This window comes from Syngnathus floridae, chromosome 15 (genome assembly GCF_059516105.1).
Source record: "Syngnathus floridae isolate MCC-2025c chromosome 15, RoL_Sflo_1.0, whole genome shotgun sequence".
Lineage (NCBI taxonomy): Eukaryota > Metazoa > Chordata > Actinopteri > Syngnathiformes > Syngnathidae > Syngnathus > Syngnathus floridae.
This window is the reverse complement of record NC_142427.1, coordinates 5,500,848-5,525,942: the sequence shown is the minus strand read 5'-3', so window position 1 is coordinate 5,525,942 and position 25,095 is coordinate 5,500,848. Positions and strand designations below refer to the sequence as shown.

Sequence of the window (25,095 nt, the reverse complement as noted above, 5' to 3'; positions counted from 1 at the left end):
TGCATTTTGAAAATAGGTGGTTGATTGTGTTTTAATACACTCAGTGTGCACAATGTAATTCAGTAAAAGAGCTGTACAAACAAAGATAATAATACTCAGTTGTAAATTAAACTGTCACATATTAATCTGGTTTTGATGGTCATACTTGGAGCTGTTTCTAATATTTTGCGCCTCTCGTAACCAAAATATTAGAAACGCCCCAATGATTAAGAAATTATTAAGAATACAAATAAATGAACATACTATTAGCCTTACAGATGATCATAAGTGTAAACAGTTCATTATAAAATGTATAAGTTACTCGTAAGATATAAAGGTTAAAAAAAAAAAAAACATTCACACAGTCCAACATTGCCTTGCTTTACAAATATGCATATCATAGTATACAATGACCTTAATGGCGAGTTGTCATAGTTTCATAGTTCCGCACGGAGCTTCAAATGGAGGTAAGCTGAGTGGAAGTGACTATTCTCAGAGTGACGCTGCCAGGCATCTCATCGGCCATGTTGCGACCTTGCTTCCTCAGCCGAAGCCTCTGAGGATTGGTGGTGTCCTTTGCGGAACCAGAAAGCATCACTTGGCCCATGAACTGATCCTGCACTGCGTTGCTGTTCCAGATCTGGCATTAGGCAGGCAGGTTTTGCGGGACAAAAGACAATCTGATTAGAAAATACTTTTGAAAGAATGACAAGAGGGTATACAAACAATAAAAAGCAGTACCGTATTGGCCCGAATATAAGATGGTGTTTTTTTTTGCATTGAAATAAGACTGAAAAAGTGGGGGTCGTCTAGACATTATACTCATTCACAACGCTAGATGGCGCCAGATATCTTTAAAGTGAATGCTGAACTTAGGCCCCGGCCAAAGCAAACCCCTGTCACGAAGAATAAAAATAAAAATAGCGGTAGCACGAAGAAGAAAAATAAAAAATAGCGGTAAGAAAGAAAAGAGAAGAAAATAAGAGAAGAGATAACAGAAAATGGAAAAACCAGAAGCAAACAAATGTAAATGAATGGCTTTATTCATTTACACTTTAGTTTACATATTTAAATGTTCAGATATTAAGATGTGATGGACAGTTTTTGCATGATTTGAATGAGGCAAAATAACATGCTTTTTCTCTCGAATATATTGTTATAATCATTTGTTTCAGATGTACTGTAATTATTTTCTGTATAAAAATTTAATTTGGTGTTCAAGAAGTCTTTTTTCAAAACTGAGTCTTGAAAAAGAGGGGGTCGTCTTATAATCAGGGTCGTCTCATATTCGGGCCAATACGGTAGTTGACACAATTGAGAATGTAAACAAACATCTTACCTGCACAGTTAAAGGCTTCCTGGGCTTCTTCCTGTAGAAAACACCACTTATTTCAAAGTCTGGTGTCAAAGTGTCCTTCTGGATTGGAGATCTTACTGAGTGGCCCTCACAGCTTATGATCACATATGGGTCTGCACCTGCATGGAACCACAGGGTCAGGTCAGAGGCATGCACTTTTTAGGGTATTGTGTAAATTTGGCTTAAAACCCAGCAACTGACCCCCTGTACTGTCCTGGTTTTGCAGCCCCTCAGCAGCATGGACGTAGACGTGCGTCACGACTTGTGGGTAACCCAGGAAAGAACTCCAACATCTCACCCTTGGCTTATCCTCGCTCAGCTCCCTGGAAGCACAGAAATTAGACACGTGACTTTCTAGATGATGATGATGATGATGCAGATGATGATGATAAAAAATCCTGAATGTGTTGCGTGACATTTAGATTACCTACAGCCCGAGTCCACGTCAGTGAAAACTCGCAACATGTAGTCGCCCAGAATGTGAGGCTGGAAGGTAGTGGGCATGATGACATAGCGGCCCTGCTTCAGCGTGGACCTCATGAAGACCGTGCGGGCGTTGATGTAGGTAGACGTCGCCACGCATTTTTGGGTCAAGATGTTGTGCAGCCTGTATTTTCTGTTCAGTTCCACCTGTGATAGATAGTTAGCAGCGTGAAGAGGACAAATATGAAACACAATTCATCATTTTCCCCTCCATGTTATGCTGTATCCCACGAAGTTCAAATAACAACGAATAATTGAATGTTTTCACTTAGCCATGTGCAGACAACTGCTTCGTAAAATGTTAATTGCGGTACTGACCTCAAATGCTGTCCAGAGTCTCCACAATCAGCATGATAAGAGCGTATGATGTGTGTTTGACCCTAGCCAGATGTCAAGTCAAGTGTATTAAAGGAAAAGTTTTGGCATAGACTTAAGTGTGGAAAGCCTAATCTGAGAAAACGTTATTCAAGTCTGTACAGAAACCTTTTGTGAGAAAGCATGTGTTTTTAAAACTAAAGACTGGTTGTTTGTTTTGTCACTGTCTGGCGTGTCCTGTAAGGTTTCTTCAGCTTGGAGCAATTAACATAAATGATAGCATTATTTGATTCAATGTCCTGCTGAAAACCCTGATATCATCCGATAAACTCAATAGATGTCATTAAAATTTCATTTGTTCAGTCTTCAGCCAAAGCCAAAATGTGAACAAATGAGCCTTCTTTCTTTCCAAAACAAATTGTCTTTTGGTCTGTGTCCACACATCCCAGACTGTGTACCTAATAGACATTTTTAAGCATGCCAAAACAGTGTCTTAACATTTTTACTTTTTATACGACATATATTGAATCGTATATTGTACAATAATTAATTTGCTTGCCTGTGTAATTTTTTTTCCCTATTTAGGCCTCACGCAATGCACATCCCATTAATGTGTTGCCACCTAGCGATACATTTTCAAAGTGCAACTAGCGCGTGCGCTGATGATTTAAATTTCAATTCATAATACTGTAAATTTAAACCCCTCAATTTACACTATGTTGTGTATATTGCTGTTGGACCATGTTTTAATTGATGCTAAAAACCACTAGGTCTCAGCTCTGATAGCAACTTTATGTCACTTCTCCATGGGTATTTTTAATTTATTGGATGTATTTCGTGGTTCTTATTTAGCTTCCCTTATTATTTCCTATGGGTTTATTTTACCTTGAAGACACTGAAGCCGATTGTTAGATTTTCCCCTTGACCATATTTCCTATGAATCTTCATATCTCTTTGTTGTAAAGAGATGAGGACCTCGTCAGCCTCCTTAGTGACATCAAACACATACTAGAAAAAGACGGAGGAAAAAAAAAATCAGACCACCCATCTTTGTTATAATATTATAAAATGTTATGAAGTATTGTGTATTGTTGCTCCATAATACCTGTGGGTTCTGCAGAAAGGTTTGCTTGTGGTTTGCGCAGCCACCACAACGGTTTAAGAGTGGTTCAGATTGCTTGGTCCAGCTTCCAAAGTGGACAATCTCATGCCAGGTCTTATGGATACTGATCACCGATGTATTGATGAGACGACACACGTCGGCATCCGTAAAGTACTTGCACCAGTCTGAGAAAGACATCCTGTGGAAGGTCAAGTCGCAATGATTAAAGGAGGATGTGGCCACTGATGGAGGATTATAAATTGATTATGTACCAGAACTCTCCATCGTCCTCCACTGTGATGCCGAGGTTGCCTCTTTCAGTATCACCAACCTTTGACCATTCCGCTGAGCTGAGAGAGATACAATGAACATAGAATACAAAGAAATCCAAGAGAAATTGTATAGAAAATGGCTGGTTGGATTTGGATGTATGTTTGGGGTCCCCACCTATCACTCCAGGCTCCATTCCACTCTGTCTTGCCCCACGGATTCCTCATGCGGATCAAGGGGATGGTATCATTCTTGAAGTAGGCCACCAGTCCGTGACCCAGACGCACCCTTTTCACTGCTGTCACAGAGTAGGCATGACCTTTCACCAGCCCGTTGCCCAGCTTGAGCTCAATTTCGTGAGGTTCTGCCTGTTAGACAGGAAACATCTCACATGTAAGACCATCTCTACTGTAGACCAATCAAATAACGAGGACACGCCACACACCTTAATGGAACAACTGATGATTCCGCCACGATCGTACACCTTGAGTAGATCTGCAAAAAGATGGTCCAGCTTCTTCTGGTCCTTATAGTAAGCTTCCGCTTCCAGGTTGATGGCCTCAGCCACGGCTCCGCTGAAGTCCACCACTGCATCTCCAGTGTTGCCCCCTTCCAGCGACTCATAGCAACCAGATAGCCTGCACACACGACACAAGTCACGTTTGGGCCCTTATGTTGTATTTTCCCTATCGGTGGCATTTTATCAATGGGAGAACTGCCACTTGTTGCTTGGCAAAGTTCAAAGGCAAACACAAAGGAGATAACGATAGTCCAGCAAGTATTTTTTTGATGGTGTGTTGATACAGTCCACAATTGTAACAAGCTGCTATGATAAGTGGTTGACTCACTTAGCATAGGCTTTCTCCAACAGAGCGCTCCAATATTCATTGTTGTCTTTGGAGTGACAGTAGATGAGCTCTCCATTGATGGTAGGAAGCCGGTCATCCACTACCACATCCACCCACGCTCCAAACAGCCAAAACTGAAAGTGAAAGATTCCCGCATAGTTCTCCGGGTGTTTGGAGTCCCACTCCTGCTCCTTCCAGTCTGGAATTACCTGTATACACAATGGGAACCTTTATAATTGCACCAATATTTTGATGTTGAGAGCATTTTGTTTTCATTTTTTTCTTGTAAAGATAAAAGAATGGCAGTACAAAAAAAAAATAAACTCAAGATTTACTTTGAAATAGCCTCGGGTGAATTCCTGCTGTCAGCTAACATGAACATAATATAGATCATCTTTCTAAATACACGACGCTCACTTTTCTCCAGAGGTTGGGCTTCAACGCCAGACAGGAGCAGGCGGCCACAAACCAGCAGTTCCCCACAGAGCCCTGGTTCAAGTCATGTGCGCTGACGCCCTCCACAAACAGGTGAGGATCATTGCTGATCTCCTGCAGCACAAACGTATGACTGGATCACATGAAAGGTATTGACAAATTTGTTCAAAAATACACGTGGTGCATGTCTCGCCTGTGAGTCAGAACTGATAAGCGATAACAGCAGCACCCAGCACCATTAGATACACTTGTTAACATTTACACTTTGTCGACAAGCTCAAACAAACTGTGGAATCTTGTCCAGTAAGTCTGGATTGTCCCTTCTACACATCCCAAAATTTCCCAAAGAGTACAACTCACCCTAGGTCGTTTCCATTGCACCATACCAGGTGGTGGTTTCCGAAAATACAGTGACGCATTGATGCACGGGAACTCGGGATCCTCAAAGAGTTTCTTACTTCTGATACAGTCCTTCTTTAGCTCAGCATAATGCTGGTTTTTGTAGGGAGTCGCAGAGGAGAACATGGTCCACAAATGGAAGACTCACAGCTGAATAAGGGAATGATATACATTTCAAATTGGATGCATATTGAGCCCCCCTCCCACGGTTTTGGCAAAGGCTGCCATTTTTTTTTTTTTAATCCCCAGAAGAATTTTGTGACTACCTCTTGAGAGTCTAGCTCTGGAAATATTCGATTAAGTTATTGAAGGCTTTGTAATAACTGAAACCATATTCCCAAAATAAACATGCGCCAACATTCACATCTTTTTTTTGTTGAATGTAATGAAATTGTTCACACTGGCCCAAATTACATTTTAGAGTATCTCAAAATGTCACATGGCTAAAGGACCAATGAACTATGAAGCTGTATACAGATGTTTGAACTTACGACCCCACACACTGACTCCTTCATTGTTTAGATACAAGCCAAATGAATTATACTGAAGCGATCAAAAACTCCAAGACGACATTAAACTAGATTTACATCAAAGTAAACATTTTCTTTTGCACGGCCAAAATATTCGATAGGTAATCCAAATCAATTCAGTAATTGTATCACAAATATTGACCAAATGTCTTCAATGGATTCTGATGATCCATTTCAAGTAAACAATTTTAGATAAAAGAAAGTAGCGAGTTCACCATACCTCTGACGCAGGGACGAATGCCTTCCTGCTCCACGAGAAGGAAGCTCTTGAGTGTTTTTACCTGCCCGCCTCTGATCCTCCCACTCACAGTCAGTGCATTAATGCTCTGCTGGAGCCGCGCCCTGCCAGTTTTCCACCGCTCTCCTCTTATGTGTTAACTTCCTCCAGTATTGTTTTATTGTGTTACATGTACTGTACATATGGGAACTCATTTAACTCCGATTACCCAGCTGATCGACTTCTAATTTAATTGAGGAGCCAGTCCGAGGGGGAAACTACTGTTTGCGGCAGTGTGTGTGCGTGCGTGTGCGTGTGTGTGCGTGTGTGTGTGTGTGTGCGTGTGTGTGTGTGTGTGTGTGTGTGTGTGTGTGTGTGTGTGTGTGTGTGTGTGTGTGTGTGTGTGTGTGAGTGATCATGCGGTGTATTTTGGTAAGGTGTTTATATTTCAGTAAGATCATAAATGTAGCATTGATTTTTTTGAAAAAGTACTATTAAATTGCCATTTTTAGTGTATGTACCTATATGTGAATGAAACATGCACAATCCAATTCAAGAACTGCATCTAATGTCCAGTTTTGAGGGGCAATGTCAAAGTATTTGTTTAACAATATATTTATTATGATAGTTTGTGGAACTATTACAAAGACTGATGTGACTAATCATGATCGTATTTTTAGAAGTGCATATCAGATCTAACAAACTAATCAATTGTCATAAGAGCATGCAGGTATACCTAATGAACTGTGAGTAGTCTGTGCTAAGGTAATAAAGGTAACACTCACCTAAAGAGTGCTGTCTTCTGTTCTGAGGTCAGTCACATTCAAAATCCCCACTGCATCCCACGTTTGGATTTCAAAGTCTGTTTCCATAAAACACGACAGGGGGGGGACGGGTTCAAATGCAGATTGTGAGCTATGTAAACTCCCTGAAGCAAATGTCGTAATTAGGCCACAAGCACGAGTAGAAAACTGGTCTGACCAGCAGCTCCGTGCATTCATGCAAAAGCTGCAGAGGAGAAAGAGGAGGGAAGGGGAGACTGAAACTGAATACTTCAGAGCTCCTTGTCGGTCAAACAAGCCAAAACCTGTTGTGTTTGATTTGCATTGCTCCCGTAAGCCATCACAGCACTGTGTGTGGAATCGGCTAGAGCTTTTATATAGTAGCAGTATTGTTTGGAATCACCCACAGAGGCCAAAGGTCAGTCGTATTTAAAAGCCTGACAATTAACAGGACTACCAGGGCCATTCAGTGTGCACACTAGGTGAAGTGTAGTAAAAAAGACAAACTGGCGAGCACTCTGTTGTCTGGATTGAAGTCGGGGAAGGAGCACAAGAGGCTCTTTGACTCTTTGAGACAGAAAGGGAAAAGAAGTCTTTCAGATAATCTTCCACCGTGAAGGGAAAAAGAGGCAAGTGAAGAAGAATGTTGCAAGAGAGCCAAAAGAAATACGCCAAATCTGTGCAGAATGAATGGAGTAGCTCAAGAAGAAATTAAAAATAAATCTCACGGATCAGGATTGTGCTGCGAAAGTGATCGGTGATGTTTAAACAAATGGAAGACTCACAGCTGAACAAGGACATGACATATATTTCAAGTTGGATGCATATAGAGCCCCCCACCCCCACCCATTCATTTTTGTTTTCTTATCCCCAGAAGAATATTGTGAATACCTCTTGAGAATCTGGCTCTGGAAATATTCAATTAAGTTATTGAAGGCTTTGTAATAACTGAAACCATATCCCAAAAATGAATATGCGCCAACATTCACATCCACATCTTGTTTTGTTTTAGGTGAATGCAACAAAATTCTTCACACTGGCCCAAATTGCATTTAGAGTGTCTAAAAGTCACATGACCAAAGGAGCAAGTAACTATAAAGGTGTATACAGATGTTTGAACTTATGACCCCACACAATGACTCCATCATTGTTTCGATACAGGCCAAATGAATTATAGTGAAGCCATCAAAATCTCCAAGACGACATTAACCTAGATTTACATCAAAGTAAACATGTTTTTTTTTTTTTGCACGGCCAAAACATTCGATAGGTACATAATCGAAATCAATTCAGTAATTGTGTCAAAAGTGTTGACCAAATGTCTTCACTGGATTCTGATGATCCATTTCAAGTAACCAATTCTGGATAAAAGAAACCAACGAGTTCGCCATACCTCTGACGCAGGGATGAATGCCTTCCTGCTTCACTAGAATTTTGCTCTTGAGTGTTTTTACCTGGCCGCCTCTGATCCTCCCACACAGTCAGTGCATAACTGCATTGTTGGAGTCGCGTCCTGCCAATTTTCCAGCACTCTCTTTTATGTGTTAACTTCCTCCAGTATTGTTTTTTTGTGTTACATATACACATGAGAAATAACTTGACTCCGATTTTTTGGCTCCCGGACTTCTGATTTAATTGCCAGTCTGTGGGGGTAACTACTGTTTGCGGCAGTGTGTTTGTGTCTCTGCATGTGTGTGTGTGTGTATATGTTTGCGTATACGTGTGTGTGTTATCTATTTTACAGTTCCAGGCTAATGTGATCATGCGGTGTATTTTGGTAAGGTGTTTATAGTTAAGTAAGACAAACCATAGCATAATACAGAAGATGAATGGACTAGCTCAAGAAAAAAATTAAAAGTAAATCTCATGGATCAGGATTGAGCTGTGAAAGTAATCGGTGACGTTTAAAATGCAAGTCAGGTTCATGAAAAAAAAAAAAAGGATTCACATGCACTTTGGCAATATAATGTTTTTTATCTTTACTTCACCTTTCCACATTTTCTTCAGCATTCCGGAACACAAATTATCAATTTTTTAAAATTAGTATCCGGGAGCTGCCGCCTGATTATTAATAAAATAATTAAACTGATAGTTTAATAATTGTGACAACTAACAAGTTAAAACTTGCTTTGTCCCACACTGATAAGAATAATAATTATGCTTCCGGTATTACTTTATCATCTTTCCCACAAACTAAATAAAAAAATGATCCAAGAGCAATCTTGCACCAGTGAATGCCTCCCAAGTGATTAAAACAGGCTGGGTCAAATATGTGCCCCGCAACGTCACAGCTATTTCAGCCAATATTTGTGAAACATGAAGCAATCTGTCTTCATTGTTTGAAGCACAAGGTGGGGTCACCTTTGTCTTAACCCAGGTCAAATGTGCAATAAAATGCCGTTTCGCTTTTTAAGCAAACAAATGCCACAAGGTTACTAGCGTGACTTTTTATGTCGTGCTAAAAATTTCGACATATTTTTAAATCGAGGGCAATGCCCGATAAGAATGTTTACCATCATTAATTGATTTTGGGCAGTGTGACAACTGTAAAAAAAATCTATGTTTAGATAAACTTTGTTTATCTTTATATTAAGCCACTAATTATCCCCAAATTCACAATAACAGTACACGACAGTCAGCAGATGGCAGCAGATTCCAATTTGTTAGACCTATAGCTTAAGTGGAAAAACTTTGAAATACTCACTGCGCTGTATTAAAATGATCTAAGAAATGATGAATACCTGACGTGTTATTTTCCTATATCCTCCAATTTCAAAGAGTGGAACAAAAGTTCTGTATTTTCCCCTACTTCAATAATTAATGTGACATTGGCCCCTTTTAAGTTATGCTCGCCTTTTACACTCCACTTTTTCTGTTGATGTCCATGGGGAAACGCGCACGTTGTTATCGCCACATTTGACGGGAGGACTTTGTTTTGTGCCGTCATCGTCAGGTTTTGTATTTGAGACAATATTAAACGCAAGCAAGACGCGATCCTGCTGTGCGTCATCATTCCCGACTGCTGAAACGCAACGCAGTCGCACACCAGCGATTACCCTTAAATACGGTGGCCTAAAATAAATGAATAAAAGTCATTCATGTGACCTCATTTTCAGACATCTTGAGACAATTTAGTGTCAAAGAACAAAGTTGAAACTAATTGAATTTAATTTATTTATGAAAGTGCTCTGCTGCCATCTTGTGGAATCCTGGTACCAAGCAACTATGTTCGAGTGGGGGAGTTTTGTTTAGACAAAAGTAGAGCTTTGCCTCCATAGGCAATTCTAAGCCTTTACGTGGCAGATGGTAGGAGTACATGAATGGAAAGACATCACTGTGAATGTAATAAATGACATAGGTGATGTACTTGTACAATTGTTTTAATTGCAAAATGATGCCGGTTATTACATTGAATGAAGCACTGAAACAAGCCACTGTTTGACATTGCAAAATACCACAAAAAAGGTCATTTATGTTATGAGAAAAGGCATAGGTGGAATATAAAAGAGTACGGGATACACCATGATAAAGTGTCTAAGTCTACAAAACAAGCATTGTTGGTAAGCCTCATTTGAAAAAGTGGTTAAAAAATAGCAAGCAAGATTCTTGTTTTGATCAAAAACAAGGCACCAATGTTGATGATGACTAAACCCCACACGGACATTTGTTTGTTTTATATTCTGTTGGGGGGGGTGGGGGTTATAGACGTCGTCGACAAACGGCATGAACATTTCATCATTACTCCTAAAATCCAAATGCATAGATGTTAAATTGAAAAACGGAGGCTATACAAGTAGCACTTTGTTCACATGGTTTTTCGGGGGTAAATTGTGGTCCTGCCATGCAGACATTCAAAGTGCCTGGAGCTGGTTGTGCTTCAGTGTCATCCAATTGAATCAAAAGAGTCTCGGGCTTGATTGCCAGCAAAACCTGAGAAAACTCTTAGGAAATAAAATCACATACTTTTTATTATATATATTAAAAAAAGAGCTGCACAAGGCGACTTAAAAAAGTACGAATGGTCATAGCTCACAAGTTGAATGTAGAGAAAAATCCAAGACACGTACCATTCTTATAAATTAATAAACTTTATCAAATATTAAAAGCAATATTATGTTAGAGCCTTGGGAGGAACATGTTTGCATCACCAGATGTTCCTCCAGAAATGTTTATAGAAGCTAAGTCTTTTTTTCCTAAATAGATCCTGCAACACTTTGGCTTTGTGACCTTTACGTATTTATCCGTGACTTATTGAAATGTTACCAAAACACTGCCGTATACTGATTGGCCTAATTTAACAAGATGAACTTTGGTTAATCTTATGCACCGTTAGGTCCTTCAAATGAGCTTTTTTTTTTTGCACCTAAAGCTTTAAAATAACTCACCAGTATCATGCAAAGCAATATGTACAAGATGGAGGGTATATGATGTAACCGGGTATAGCCTGCAAATGTATATATGGAGCCATTAAACAACAAAAAAAATGCCTGAGGAATGTGTGGAATGTTTTTCCGCAATGTTTTCATAGTTATTGCAATTACTGATTAAGTAAGCTTCCTTTTCAGAAGATCTTTCCACACATTGCTACCTCAGGAGTTCTTTTACTTTGACTACAGCCAGAAAAAGTTGAACAAACGTTGAGATGACTTTATGGAAGCACAGCAATGGTGACCGGAATACCAGGAAAGGTTATGAGAACTATGAACAGTATTTACAGCAGGTTCAAAACACAGGGCTCACCCCCCTCCCAAAAAGACTAGCTTTAGCACCCTAAAAAAAAAAAAAAAAAAGGCATACAAAAGTCAGATTTGACACCCTAAAATCACTCATTTTGCTGCTGGGAAATTTGTGATTGGAGCGTAGTGTGTGCAAAAAAAAAAGTAAAATTTCTAACCAGTGGCAGTGAAATTTGTTAAAACCTTTGTAGCATTGTGAGATGAATATTTTGTGGTAAAAAGTGATAATAAATTAAAAAAACAAGAGTGGGTGTTTTTGTGCTCTCAAGCAGCAAAGAGAATTTTAGTTGACACCTAGGTGGGTCCCTCAACCACAAGGTGGCACTCTAGAAAAGCTGGAAAGCCTCACAGGTCTACAAAAAAAGGTTTCAGAGTCTACATGGACTCCCCAACAGAATCATCATCATCCAGAGATAAGGGCAGGTAGAGATCCTGTAAACACACAGATTATGTTCAGATGATGCATTGAAGGATTTAAAAAATAACTAAAAAAACAGCAAGAGTGTGTTTTGGTACCTTCTGTTTGTTACCGGGTGCAGGGCTGGTCGGGGTGGAGGTGGGAGAGTGCTTGGAGATGGGAGTGGAAATCTGGCTGCTGGAGCCTGTTCCGTTGGCTGAGAGGACAACATAATAATATGAAACTTAGAGAAACTACTGTTTCTGTGTTAGTTACTCTATGTTTCCTGTGTGTGATATCAACAAGTATGCTTGCGAGTGTGAGCTGTGGTAGACAGCAGCTCCTGGCTGAGTGTAGTCGTATTTGAGTTTTGATATTCTCCCAAGAAAATGCATCACCGAGAGCAGCTAATTTAAATTTGGGTCTAATAAAATAATTGATTCTCATTTTGACAAGACACATGGGATCTGTTTTAAATTGTACGCTTTTAAATACAGCATATTCTTGTTTTGACAAAATGGCGGCGCAATGTAATTTTGTTTCATTAAAGCGCGACGCCAAAGGAAAGGCAAACATGACACAAGCAAGCATCAAAAGGATTGCTTCATTTTACATCGCACCAAAAATGATGGATGGTTTTCTTCCAATCTGTAATTTACATTCCTCTAAAAGTTGAAAGTCATTTGTTTGGTTCTCATTGTGTCACATTGTTGGATTCCATCCACTAGCGTATTAGTGTTTACATTCAAAAGCAGCGCAAGAGTTTGTAAAGTGGGTTAACGGAGCTTTTTGTCTACAAAAGATAAAAAGACTTGAGCAGACTGTCAGCCAGGTGGTCAGTGAGTGTTTTAAACAATTCTTGGACAAAGATTCATTGTTAAGCTTCATTTAAAATCACTCAGTCAGACAAAGTGTATCATTAAAAGAAGGCCACCCAAAAGCCACAACACTTATCACGTTAGTACATAAAATTCCCCAAGCATTACAAACCACATCTCGGTTTGGATTTTGTAGCATATAATAACATTCCATGGAAAATCCAAACCACTGAATTATTTCATTTAGTGCAGGAAAACCGGCATCTGCTGTACAAATACAAAATACTGCTGAACAGCTATTGTGTGCACGGCTTCCCCAATCAATACCGATCAATAAAACAATCAAGTCAGTTAAATAAGACTGAAGGATTGTGCCTCCACCCCCACTACTAGGCTACATACATCAGCTGCCTTTGTTTGATTTTTTTATTAGCTAGACCGCTATGATTCATCTGCTATTCTGATGTTCATGCATTCTAATTTGTGAAGGTGAAGAAGAAAGAAGCTTACTTGATTCAGCAGGGGACTTGCAGCGTATGACGGATCCAGGACTCTTGATCAAACTACGATGAGCTTTCTGATTCTTCATCACTCGGCATTCTGCAAAGGTAGACCATCAGCACTTTTTGAAAAATGAATTTCACAACAATTAGCAGACTTGCTGCCATTTTTTTTTTTTTTGAGTGAATGATAAAACTGTTACTATTCATGTCTGACAACTATGTTGCCACACAGATTAAGGCTAAATTTCATGTTATTTAAGCATTATTTTACATCATAATCTTGAATTGTTAAATGTTTTGGGCTAGTGAAGCAGAAAATACAAATCACATGTTTTGTAGTCTTTCATCTTTCTACTTGGCTGGAAACAAAAGAAATCTCAAATTGACCTTGGCTGCATGTGATGTGCAGCAATAGAAACACAGCTTCTTGTGTATTTTTGTTAAGTGGAAAATGTGGTGACTTGGCTATTGCCCAAGGCCACAGACCTCATTCATGGTTGCCGGGTAACCTCTTGTTGCAGGACGAATATAATCAAGTTGAACCATCTAGCCCTCATCATTGATTGCTTTTCTTAACTTTTTGTCATAACATGCAAATAAAGCGTGATAAAATGGAATTATATTATTATGGCAAGCAAAGATTCTGAAAAAGGCAACTTAGTCCAATTATACATACATACACTGAATCATATTGCAAGGTGGTAGACAAAGAAGTGATAGGCATACCTTAAAAACTAGCTCGCATTAGAATGTGTTAATATTCAGAGCAAGTTGGTTAAAAAAAAGAAAGAACAAAGGCTTTATGGGCGTACAGCGACTCACTAAGAGGATTGCTTTAACATTTCTCGGCAGTATCAGTAGCGACACATCAACTGGCCTAAACCTGTCACCGGGCAGATTAACGCTTCTTTTTCTACCTTTTTCTCATTCCCGCTGCTGCTTGCAGATAACAGGCTCCCTTTCTGCCTCCTCATTGGCCTCCCTCTGACTGCTTCCCTCAACAATCATTGAGCACCACAGGCAATATTAAGCCTATTTAGCCACAGTGGAGGTGACAAAAAAACAAACAGCTCTTGTCTGGGGATATTTTTGGATAGGTATGGACTACTGCTGCCATGAAAAAAAAAAAATTACGGATTTAGCATCCTTACTGCTGTGAAGGAAGTTTTTTTTTTTCCCATACAGTTCTTGTTTTGTAAAATAACTGTACCATTCTCATCCAGGGAGAAGTCATCCTGGGCGTAGCGGAATTTCTCAGGTCCACATGCAATGAAGACATCATCGTCCCCAAAGAAATCTTGAAGGCAAGTAACCTATGAGATCACAGGACAGAAAACGTGAGCAGGAATTACAGTACATAATCAACTAGTATCAAGAGAAAGAGTGCGTGCATCTCTCCAAAATGGATTTTATAGTATATAAAATATTAAACCATTTATATTTGCAAAGGACGCAATGCTGAGGGCATGAGTGTCATTCATTTGAATTTTTACTTTTTTCCATAGTTAGAACTTAAGATATGTTTTGCTGTAGTAAAGTCTATATTTACAAATGATATCCATATATTTGATATTAGCGCTAAAAATAAGCTAACATGCTATCAGGCAGCTTCCAGGGCGCAGTGTTTGTCTGAAGATATGACATGATAAATGCCACTGCGGCGTCACATTGCATCATGGCACATTTCATGATACACATCTAAACTATGATCTGCAGATAATTTGGGAAGGTCCCACCAACCCACCCACCCAAGCAGCTGTCCTGACCAACAAGTGCGTGCTGGTGACTTTCTGGCATGGCATCCAACAGCTGTACCCGCCCCTCTCAAAGGCCCTTAGTGCACATCGTGCCCCCCTGCCAACTAGATTAAAGGCAGGATGATCCACTGATGCACAGAGATGGTGCTTTGACTCTTGGGATTAAATGCTAATTAACTAGCCAGAGCAATTTTCTGAATGTGTATGCTGTTTTTACCATGAACATTAGCAAAGGGATTAGATGCATGTTACTTTCATTACTGCAGTGTGGCAAGAAGAGCTGGAAGCTTCAAGGAGACACTCATTCCGACCCCCTAGAGGAGAAGAAATGGGCTGAAACGGGCCCGCAGGGGAGAGGCTCGACTGTTTTAATAGCTTTAAGGACCGAGCTGATTAAAGCGATAACGTAAATAACTCTCAGCAGGACTAAGTGAGCAAAATGTGACAGCGAGGGGTAGGATCACTCATCTGTCCAAATGATCCTTTCAACAATTAACATTAGATGTTATTAAATAGCAAAGTGAGCTTAAAATTGTAGTCAAAGGTAGCTCCAGGGGGAACTCAAAGTGTCTATAAACTCATAAATAACCTGCATAAGAACAACAGTGAGTCCCTCTGAGCAAAGCACTCAGACTAATCTCATTGTCGCCAGGGATCGTACAAGTTTCAAATGATCTATACAGTTGCTCTTTACAAGTTGTACTAAAAAAATATATTTGGATGATACACTCAATGTGCATTGGCCGAGCAGCTGTCTACAGCTTCGCTTGCTCTTGAAATGTCAAGAGTCGCTTTGGAAAGCCATCTTGGAAAATATTTGGAGCAAATATAGCACATCCGCCAGACAAAAGTGTGGAACTGAGATGTGGCGCCATTACAGCAACACTGACAGCAGAGCTCAGTTATTCAAGATAAATTATATTGTGTCTATTTGGAAGAATGTGCGCATGCATTGGAAAACTAGGGACTCCTTTGAGATCCCCCTTCAAGGCCCTCCCTCAAACCCCCTCCACTCTCCATGCCACCCAGCCCATCCCCTAATCTCTGCTTGACCAGCTGTTAGGAACGTATGACCTCCCGAAAACTCTTAACAACTGAATTATTCAGAGTGACCAGTGGTCAAGAGAAGAGAGCTTCGGTTGAACTAACACATCAATTTCCAGTATTCACTAGCAACTTTGTCTGTGGAACCTTGCTGCATCAGCACGTTCCCATCAGTGCTCATTTGAAGCACAGATGAGCGATTCCGGCAGAGATATATCTGCACAGTCATGGGGGCCAGCTGGTGTCTGATCTGTTCAGCCCCCACCACCACCACCACCACCCTCCCTTCCCCATCCTGGAGGAAGCCAGCATCGCATTTGTCTGACGGATGTTGTTCAGAGCATCATTAAAACGTGATTCCTTCTCTTCCCTCTGGGTCATGTTCACTGGTTGATGCTGTTAAGAGGGAGACACGCCCCTTGAACAACCTCGGAGAAAGTCAAGGGTTGAGGCGACGTCTTCATGTGACTGAATGAAACGGGCAAAGGAGAGCCAGGTAAGCCCCAATGAAAATGACAAAAGGCCCACTCAGCATATCCTGTCCTTTGTCAAAAACCGAATCCATCACGGCAGAGCTTATCGCCATGACAACAGCTTCTGCAGTGTGTCCAAGAGCAAGCAGACAATTCTTCCCCTCAGCAAATGTATTTAGTCTTTAAGACGCCATAAACACATGTCTGCATCCATCTCCCATGCTGAAAAACACTCCCTGAAATTAGGGGACTGTGCACCTTAAAGAGATTTCCAAAATAGCATATGGCACTTATTAAATGAAAGCTTCCCCTCGATTCATTTAATACAAACCAGATGCAAACCAGACACAGCAAATTTAATACAAAAGGTCTGGAGCCGATTAGATAAAGACTGATTTTGTGTTAAATTTGTTAAACACATTCGAAGGCAATGGGAACAATTAACACCCCCACCGCCCTTGTCAGGGGAGAGAAAAAAGAAAAAAAAAAGAATAAAATGATTACAACTGGCTCAAAAGGATGGAAAATTACTGCTCTCAATGCATCGACCCCACCCTTTTGGACTCGTGTAAAAAGCAGCAGCGTTTGAGGGAAAATAGGAGTGATTTTCGGACGGAAGGGTCCTTAATGTCTGTACTACATTTTTAAGGGAAACAAAATCAATACTCTTATTTATTAAAAAAAAAAAAAAAAAAAGCCTCGAGTCTGATAGGGAAAGAGAAAAAAAAAAAAAAAGAAAATCATCCTCTTACATAGAACACCAGCAATCAATCACATCCCATAATGGAATGCAAATATCATAACCTACATTGATAAGAAACTTTCACACCCACTAGACTGCGGGATGTAGTATCCGGCAGACCGGTCCACACCAGCTGGGCTCTCTTTGTGCCTGGGATGTGGTTTCCTAGCAACCAGACCTAGCAGCTATCGCTATGCAATGGTAAGAGGAGGAGGAGGAGCGGCGCAAAGTCAGGGAGGGGCAGGCACTGCATCAATAACGTTTCTACCAGATCACCTCCAACGCAGTAGCGTCGTTATAGTCTATCAATGTTGTGCGGCCATTTTTAAACATTTCTGCCATTTAACGTTACAAAAATCAATTATATGGATAAACAATTAATTGTAGTTATGACTGTTTTATTCTGATTAGGATACATGACCTATGGTGGTAAAAAATTCTAATGGCAATGTTTCCTATTTTATGACTGCAGTATTCAAACATTTGGCATGTCGGTTCTGTAACACCTTGCGGCTAACTGACGGCACACCAGGGAGAGGAGAATGCATTCAAATCAATTCAATTTCTAAATTTATCCTGAGACAGCTTCTCCCCTCCAGCAAGGTCTTACCAGACAGGAAAAAAAAAATGGATGGGTTCGGTTACTGGTTTGGTTAGAGTAACTGATGTCCTCCCATTAAGACCAAAAGGTAGCAAGTACTTTTATAGCGCTGTAATTCATCCTAAGTGGTTTCATTGGGCTTGACCATCAAAGTGAAAGGTTGAGTACAAAGTATTGCCGTTTACCAGCAGGTCAGTGAAAATGGGGAAGCAAGGCACACAATGACCTTCTTTGTCTTAAGTCAGTGTTCATCTGCCTTGCAGTTCAGGTCATGAGTGTCCTTTGTTGTGAGAGGTTTTTTTTTAGGCCATGGTGCTTCTGAGAACCTTTAAAGTTCTGCCTTTCACCCTGTGTGTATTACAAAGAACCAAACCCTGTATTGTAGTGAGAGAATTGTCCCATATTGTGGTTATTTGTGTTTCAAGAGCTTCACAGAGTTCTGAGAGAGAGTTAGTAGATTTTGTGATGTGGTTTTCACTCATGGCCTTGTATGATTTAGTTTCATATTACAAACTGAGAATGTACACTCATTTACTTTGAGTCATTTCCCATGCTCAAATAAGTTATTAGTCATCTGGAATTGCATAAACAACCAAATCAAGATTTAAAGAGTTCACAAAGAGAACAGGGGAATATTTATTGCACAGAGATAGTAAGTCATTGAATAAAATGTGGAAACAACTGGTATGATTTGCAACAGTTGCACCAGCTGCTCAGTAGATTTTGCAGATTAGTATCTTTTTAAATCAGTTTTTTTATTTTGGCATAAAAGCCACTTGGAATTGGTTATTTCACAATAAAATCCAACTATTTGTAATTCAAAGGTTTAGCCAGTAATTATACAGTTTGTTAGCCCATTAATGGCATTTTGCATTATTTGTTAGCAGTATGCTAGCTGCCTTTTGCAAGACCGCTATGAGTTTACTGAAAATGTGTCTTTTTGAAATTGTGTTCACCATCTATACTAACTCCCAATTTTTTTGAGATTCCAAGGAGCACAGACAGTTGTGTGATGATGAGGTGGGCGGGGCAATGACATACCTGTTTGCCATCCAATGTGTAGATCCTTTTGACCACCCCGCTTTCTAGCTTGATGGCCTCCGTGATGTCTGTGAGCACCTGCTCAAAAGAGTGCGCCGTCTTCTTGTTGAGTAGGATGCGCACGGCCTTGCGCGGTTTGACGCCGCTGCGCATCACCGTCACCAGCTTGGGTCGGACAAAGTCTTTGCTTTGCTCTCTGGGCTCGCTGGCGGCACGAGCCGCCAATGATTGAATGCTCTTCTGGCTGGCCGAGGCCTTCACATTCACAGACCAGTTGGGGTTGACGTTCTTTGTGTAGTCGACCTTCTTGAAAGCGTTCTCTGAAGCGCAAACGTAGCTCTCCCCTGGGATGGCAGCAAATAATATTAGGTTAGTGTTACACCACATTGTGGACACCAGAGACTCCCAGTGGTGTCCTAATACCTCAAACATGGCAAATTAAATCAAATAAAACGTCTCAAGGGGAGTGGCAAACCGTCTTTTAGTCTAAAGAGAGCACTTCCGAGAGACAAAACTAAAAACTACAAAAGACACATTGACTTTGAGGCAAAATACCTGCAGTCAGTGGCGGTGCTCGAGGGGGGTCGCGGGGGGTACTGACCCTCTTCAGATGAGTTGATTCGATAGATTCTTTAAGACTAAGTTGATAACATAGAATGTTGCAAAATAAGCGTACCTTCTTCCAGTTCATCCAGTGCTGTGATCCTAGTGGCGCCATCAATGGTGAAGATAAAGCGGACGCCCTGAGGCAAGTTGATATGGTCGGCCAGCGAGCGCGTCAAATCGACCAGTAGTGCGTCGAAGGTGCGAAATCTGTCATTGGCCACAGCATACACGATGCCCTTGAAGTAGCGGTCTCCGTTGCGGTAGAAGCGCACCTTCTTGGCCTTCTTCTCATTGGACAGGGCTTGCAGTGTGCGCGTGCGGTAGAAGCTGCAGTGGGCGCTGTGGGTCGGGCTGGGGAGTCCGTTCAAGCGGCCATTTCGCGGGCTCCGGGACGCCTTGTCTCGCTCGTCAAAGTGTGCGAAGTCGAGCTCCATGGTGACCAAGAGTTGGGGTACTATTGATACGATTGAGGCGAGGGGGACCAGCTACACCGAGTCTAAAAATACAGGGAAGAAAGTTCCAATGAATTTCAATGAGGTCGAATGATGCCTGCCACTTCAGGAAATATGCAAATGATCGTCCAGGAAACAATCACCAAGCTGTGCTTTGGAATGAACAGTCCTGAGACTGGAGGACCATCCATCTCTTTCAAACATTTGCATACGCACACCCACACCTCACCTGAACCCCATTCAGGTCCCCTCCACTTTCATCGACAAGTACGCCGACTGGCATAAATTCAAGCAAAAGTGATGCACTTGTTTCCACAATAGGGTAAGGACACAAAGTGAACATAAAACATAGTTGCTCGCATTTTTAAACAGCTAACACACTTCAAGGAAGATTTTATTCAAGATTTGAAGAGTCCCTCTGTCGATCCCAAAGGTGTTTCATGGGGCTGAGGTTAGATGCAAATTCTTCTCAACCAAAGTCAGCCAACCACAGCTTTACATACCTGGTTTGTCCTTTCCTAAACAAATACCACAAAGTTGGAACCATAGAATTGTCCAAAATGTCTTTGAATTTAATAATTTAATATATTTTGGCATGTCCCAACACTTTTGTCTAATGACATTATGAACATACCAAAGAAATATGGTAAACCAAAGCATCCCTTCAAAAAGCCAATCAATCATCGAGGCAATTTTAAACCTAAAAGGAGGAGATTTTCGCTTCGTTTGTAGGAGCTAAATATCTTAACAGTGCAAGATATAAAAACCTTCAGCGTGCAATGATGACCGCAGTAATATCATGCATTCTTTCAAATGAAGTCTCAGTTTTATGAGGGGCGCGGTGACAGGGGTGTGACCAGTGGTGGTCCTCGACTGACAAAGAGCAGGTTCCAGGCCCATCTGCTGCTCCAAAAATGCCCCTTTCCCCTTCAGAGCACTAACTGGAGGGACAGGCCATTGTCTGCGTACAAGCCGGCTCCTGCAGTTTAGGGTGACATCACCTACCATAATGCATGCTGCTATGGACACTTAAGTCCTAAAAGTATTTTTTCTCTCTCTCATTCATATTAACATTTTTAGAAAATTACCATCATAGTTGAGAGTATAATTTAGTGTCGAGTGATAAAATTGTTAAGATTGGACAGAAAAGGCATGCATTTGACATTTAGGGCTGGTTTCTGACGGGTGACTTCCGAAAATCAAAATGTGACACTGTCTCCACATTAAATATCAATAGTTTTTTTTTTTTTCTTAAAAGCGGTGAATTTCCATTAATGACACCGCATTTTTTTAGGGGGGACTGGCACATGGCGCTGACGCCAGCTTTTCTTTCTTTCGCATGCGCAAGTCTTAGGAAACAACTCTCCCATGCATGCAGAACTTGGAAAATAATTCAAATATTCTCTTCGGTAGTCTAAAAATTAAATTATGTTTCCTGCATCCGTAATCCCACCTTGAAGTGGACTCACCTGCGTGGCTGCTTGTGCCAGTGAAAGGAGCGTGTGCAGAAGTGGGCGAGGAGAGGTGCAAGTAAAGGAGCGTGTCAGAACGCGCGCGCGCGTGTGTCAATGCTGCAGGAAAAACTCCACGCTGCTTCTCTGCTCCCCTTTGTCTGCCAGCCGCTGCCTGCCTGCCTCACAAGAGCAGCCGCCGGGTCCTAAAGCCGACGAATCCCTGACACGCCCACTATGGTCAGTTTATTGGTGCCAGGAAAAAGTGGGTCACTCATTAGACGTTTTGAATTTGTAGTGCGACTTCAAAACGTAAGAAATACTTCACAAAACAAATAAAAATAAAATACAACAAATCTCTCATTAGCGTAAGTTTGCATCCTCGCCTGTTGTGTCTGTGGCCTTTCAACAAGGGATTGGAGTTGTGCTGTGAATGGACATGAGTAATTTGCATGCTTGACTGCTGCTCATATTAATAACTAAGGCATGTTTTTGACAAAAAGCTTGTCAAATAGAGGGCAAGGTGAGCCAGAGGACTGACTACCACATGATACTCCCAACAGGCCGACAATATCCGAGGATAAAACCCTACTATCCAAACAATGTGAAGAAAAGGATCTCCTTTGTTGTTGTGAACTTTGATGAACAGAAATGACGTCTTCCATTCCTCCAAAGTAGGCCACAGTGCAAATGTCTAATGTTTCTTTCGAGCAAACTGTCCTGGTGAACCTTTTTTGATCATTCACCTCATCTTAGGGGTAGTGAAGTGCATCCATTTTAAAGCACAACATATGCAGTACAGTATATTTTATGATTCCTCTTCCTCGCCTAGCCTGGCCAACTTTGCAAGTCAGCTGTTGCCAGAGCGTGGCGCCTCTCCTTTGCATGTCACACATAGCTCTAATGCGGTGTGATCGGCTCGCGCGGCGCTGCCATGCCCCGCCCGACTGCCTGTAGTGTGACAGAGGGGGCCGGTAACACGCTGTCAATACACGGCAAGATGGAGGGGTTGGGGCAGCTGGGGGAGCAGCAGATTTGGATTTTCCGCTCTCAGCTGGATGCCTTGTTGTGAGCAGTTCCTCTGGACACATGTAAACATGGAGGATACAGGATCCAAATTTCTCATTTCCTGCTCCTACCGTGAAATTAGCATTAAAATACTAAAGTGAGAACATGATGCCTGACTTGGAGCTCTCAAAAAAAGTGAGCTGCTTACTATCTCAAAAGACTTAAGTTGAAATGCATTTAAATTTATGCTACATTGAATGAGATAAAAGTATATATACATATATTTGTACATATATATCGAGATCGAGAGAGAGAGAGAGAGAGAGAGAGAGAGAGAGAGAGAGAGAGAGAGAGAGAGAGAGAGAGAGAGAGAGAGAGAGAGAGAGAGAGAGAGAGAGAGAGAGAGAGTGAGAGCAACTTTTTGGCAGTAGTTTCAAAGATGGATGGCTGGGCGGATGATGGATGGATGGATGGATGGATGGATGGATGGATGGACGGACGGACGGACGGACGGACGGACGGACGGACGGACGGATGGATGGATGGATGGATGGATGGATGGATGGATGGATGGATGGATGGATGGATGGATGGATGGACAGACGGACGGACGGGCGGTGGGCGGGCAGACAGACAGACGGACGGATGGATGCAAAATAAATCAAACTGGTGTGCAAATGACTTTCTGAGCCACTTTCTGTACCTAATGAAATGTCTTCCCATTATCATTTAGAACAAAACAAAAGGTCATAAAATTCAAATCACCCCCAGAGGTGAGGAACATTGGGTTAGAGTGTGACGCTTCCCTCGGCTGGCCAACAAAAGTTGAAACATGATACTCATAATAGAAGCATTCAGAATCTCATTTGATTATCCTCCCACAGTCGATATAAAACAAAATGGACAAAGCCTGCTTTGGTTTGTGTATTGTACATGATGACGACAAGTTGGTGACTTCTGTTGGTGAAGGCCACGAGGAGCCAACTGAAATGAGAACTATTAGCGTATTGCAGCTGGTGTCTGCAGAGAGGCGTGGGGAAGGCCCTGTCGGCTTGGGGGCAGGGTCTGCTGGAAATTGGGGTGTCAGGGAGGTCGCAGCCATGGCGACGGTTCCTGGAGGAAGTAAACAGATGTCCACAAGCTGGCAAGACAAGCAGTATGGGCGGTGAGGACGCTGAGAGCCAGTTGGACATCTAGAGACACAAGCAGGCTTGGAGACAGCTTGAACTGACTGACAACCTAAGTTGCTAATGCTATAGCCAGGATATAGCTAGCCAATTGTATTTGATCACTTCCATGGCGCTCATCAGACCAGATGTGTCTTTTAAAGATCTAAACACATTTACAGCCCGATCCTAATTTCCGTCCTTTTATATTTATTCCCAGCCTTTCGTGACCACATGAAATAATACGACAGTGAGGATGATGCGCTGAGAAAGCTTCCATCTCAGCAGTCCCAACACATTTCATCATCGTCTCCCTTAAAGCTCACTTCAGCGTTCTGCGGCGTCACCGCGGCAGTCTCCAGGAAACAAACTAAAGCAGTGCCGTCGATTTGAATCCCGCAGCATAATGCCGACTCGGCACGAAGGGCAGGAAGGCCACGCAGGCGTTGTTGTATCCATCAACACTTGGTGTCACCATGACCTTGAGGAAGGCATTCGAAAGCTAGACGCTGTAAGGCTCGCTTACATGCTGGCGCCGACTTCAAGTACTCGAACGAAAAGTGACAAACATGCTTGTGACAAAGTTAATATTTTCGCTGAGTGACATCTTGGTTTATTGCAACTAGCCTTCAGTTGAGTGCAACCCTCTGCCAGGCCTGAAGGTTCAGTGGCCACCGTGGAGCTCCGCCAGCGGCCATATCCACATACTGCTTGTGTTTCAATTGTGGTTATCAACGTTCATGACTCACTGGGAATAAAAATCCTGGATCCACCAAAATCTCAAATGAGCTCATGCCTCCTCAAAGTTTTGCAATCGGTGAATAGTGAAGTGCATACTCAATACAAATAAGATTCGACGGAACTTCTATCTTCACAATAAATAACAATAAATGACTGTGATACATCATGACAGACTATAGTGGATTTCTAGGAAATGAAGATCTCTGCGGCTCTGCCGTAAAGCCAGCAGTAAATAAAACCTCATCAGTTACCATGGAAGCTTATTCACAGCCGGAAAACCCTTGAGAGGATTATTAGGAGCCTACTCAGCGGCAGTAAATGCAGGGAAAGATGGAGGCAACAAAGGATGAGGTCGTGTGATGAGTAGTTTATTAGGAAGCTTCCTAGTCATCCACACCATTGCTGAATCATCAGCGTGTCTCACTCTCTTTCTTTGTTTTTATGTCTACTCCATTGTTCTCCATCATTCCGAGAATGCTCATGAGTCACTCCTCCTGCATGTGGGAGGCTTTAGAATATGGTGGATGGATAAGAGCTAACAGGAGGATTGTACTGTAGGTGGTTATGTCTTGGAGGATAAGTTAGACTTAAGCTGAGGATCACCCCAAAAAATAAAGTAAATCATGACCAGACTTTTCTGTCTGCTCTTTGTGGGGAGTCGGTGCCTGTGCCATCGCAAGTAGCTTTGTCTGCCTGGAGGATTTTCTAATGAGGGGCTTTTTGGAGGAGGATGACAGGCCGCTCAGCTTGTCCTGTCCATGAGGAGGGGCGTTTAAAGGAAATGAGCAATGTGCTCTCTCCGTGGATGCCACTAATACTACACCCTCCGCTCACCACCCCTC

The 25,095-nt window shown here is 41.6% G+C and overlaps 2 protein-coding genes across 5 annotated transcripts; both read right to left on the bottom strand.

Moving 5' to 3' along the window:
- Window positions 1–13: 13 nt before the first annotated feature.
- LOC148386038 (calpain-5-like) lies at window positions 14–9,611 on the bottom strand. 4 transcript variants are annotated; one of them, XM_088397638.1, is made up of 13 exons: window positions 9,459–9,611; window positions 5,150–5,338; window positions 4,772–4,903; window positions 4,355–4,563; window positions 3,952–4,144; window positions 3,684–3,874; window positions 3,509–3,586; window positions 3,240–3,435; window positions 3,020–3,142; window positions 1,764–1,966; window positions 1,538–1,659; window positions 1,319–1,455; window positions 14–619 (listed from the first exon to the last, which is right to left on the bottom strand). In XM_088397638.1, exons 2-13 carry the CDS (start codon window positions 5,312–5,314, stop codon window positions 437–439), a joined length of 1,932 nt encoding a protein of 643 aa, XP_088253764.1. In that variant the 5' UTR covers window positions 5,315–5,338; window positions 9,459–9,611; the 3' UTR covers window positions 14–436. The 4 variants fall into 4 exon arrangements, with proteins under 4 accessions (XP_088253764.1, XP_088253767.1, XP_088253766.1 ...); XM_088397641.1 differs by having other exon boundaries at window positions 9,422–9,572; XM_088397640.1 differs by lacking the exon at window positions 9,459–9,611 and adding an exon at window positions 6,721–7,418.
- Window positions 9,612–10,081: 470 nt separating this feature from the next.
- On the bottom strand, window positions 10,082–21,514 carry LOC148386037 (neuronal migration protein doublecortin-like). Its single transcript, XM_088397647.1, has 7 exons — window positions 21,357–21,514; window positions 19,506–19,931; window positions 18,830–19,173; window positions 14,382–14,484; window positions 13,179–13,268; window positions 11,970–12,067; window positions 10,082–11,885 (listed from the first exon to the last, which is right to left on the bottom strand). Exons 2-7 carry the CDS (start codon window positions 19,867–19,869, stop codon window positions 11,829–11,831), a joined length of 1,056 nt encoding a protein of 351 aa, XP_088253773.1. The 5' UTR covers window positions 19,870–19,931; window positions 21,357–21,514; the 3' UTR covers window positions 10,082–11,828.
- Window positions 21,515–25,095: the final 3,581 nt, after the last annotated feature.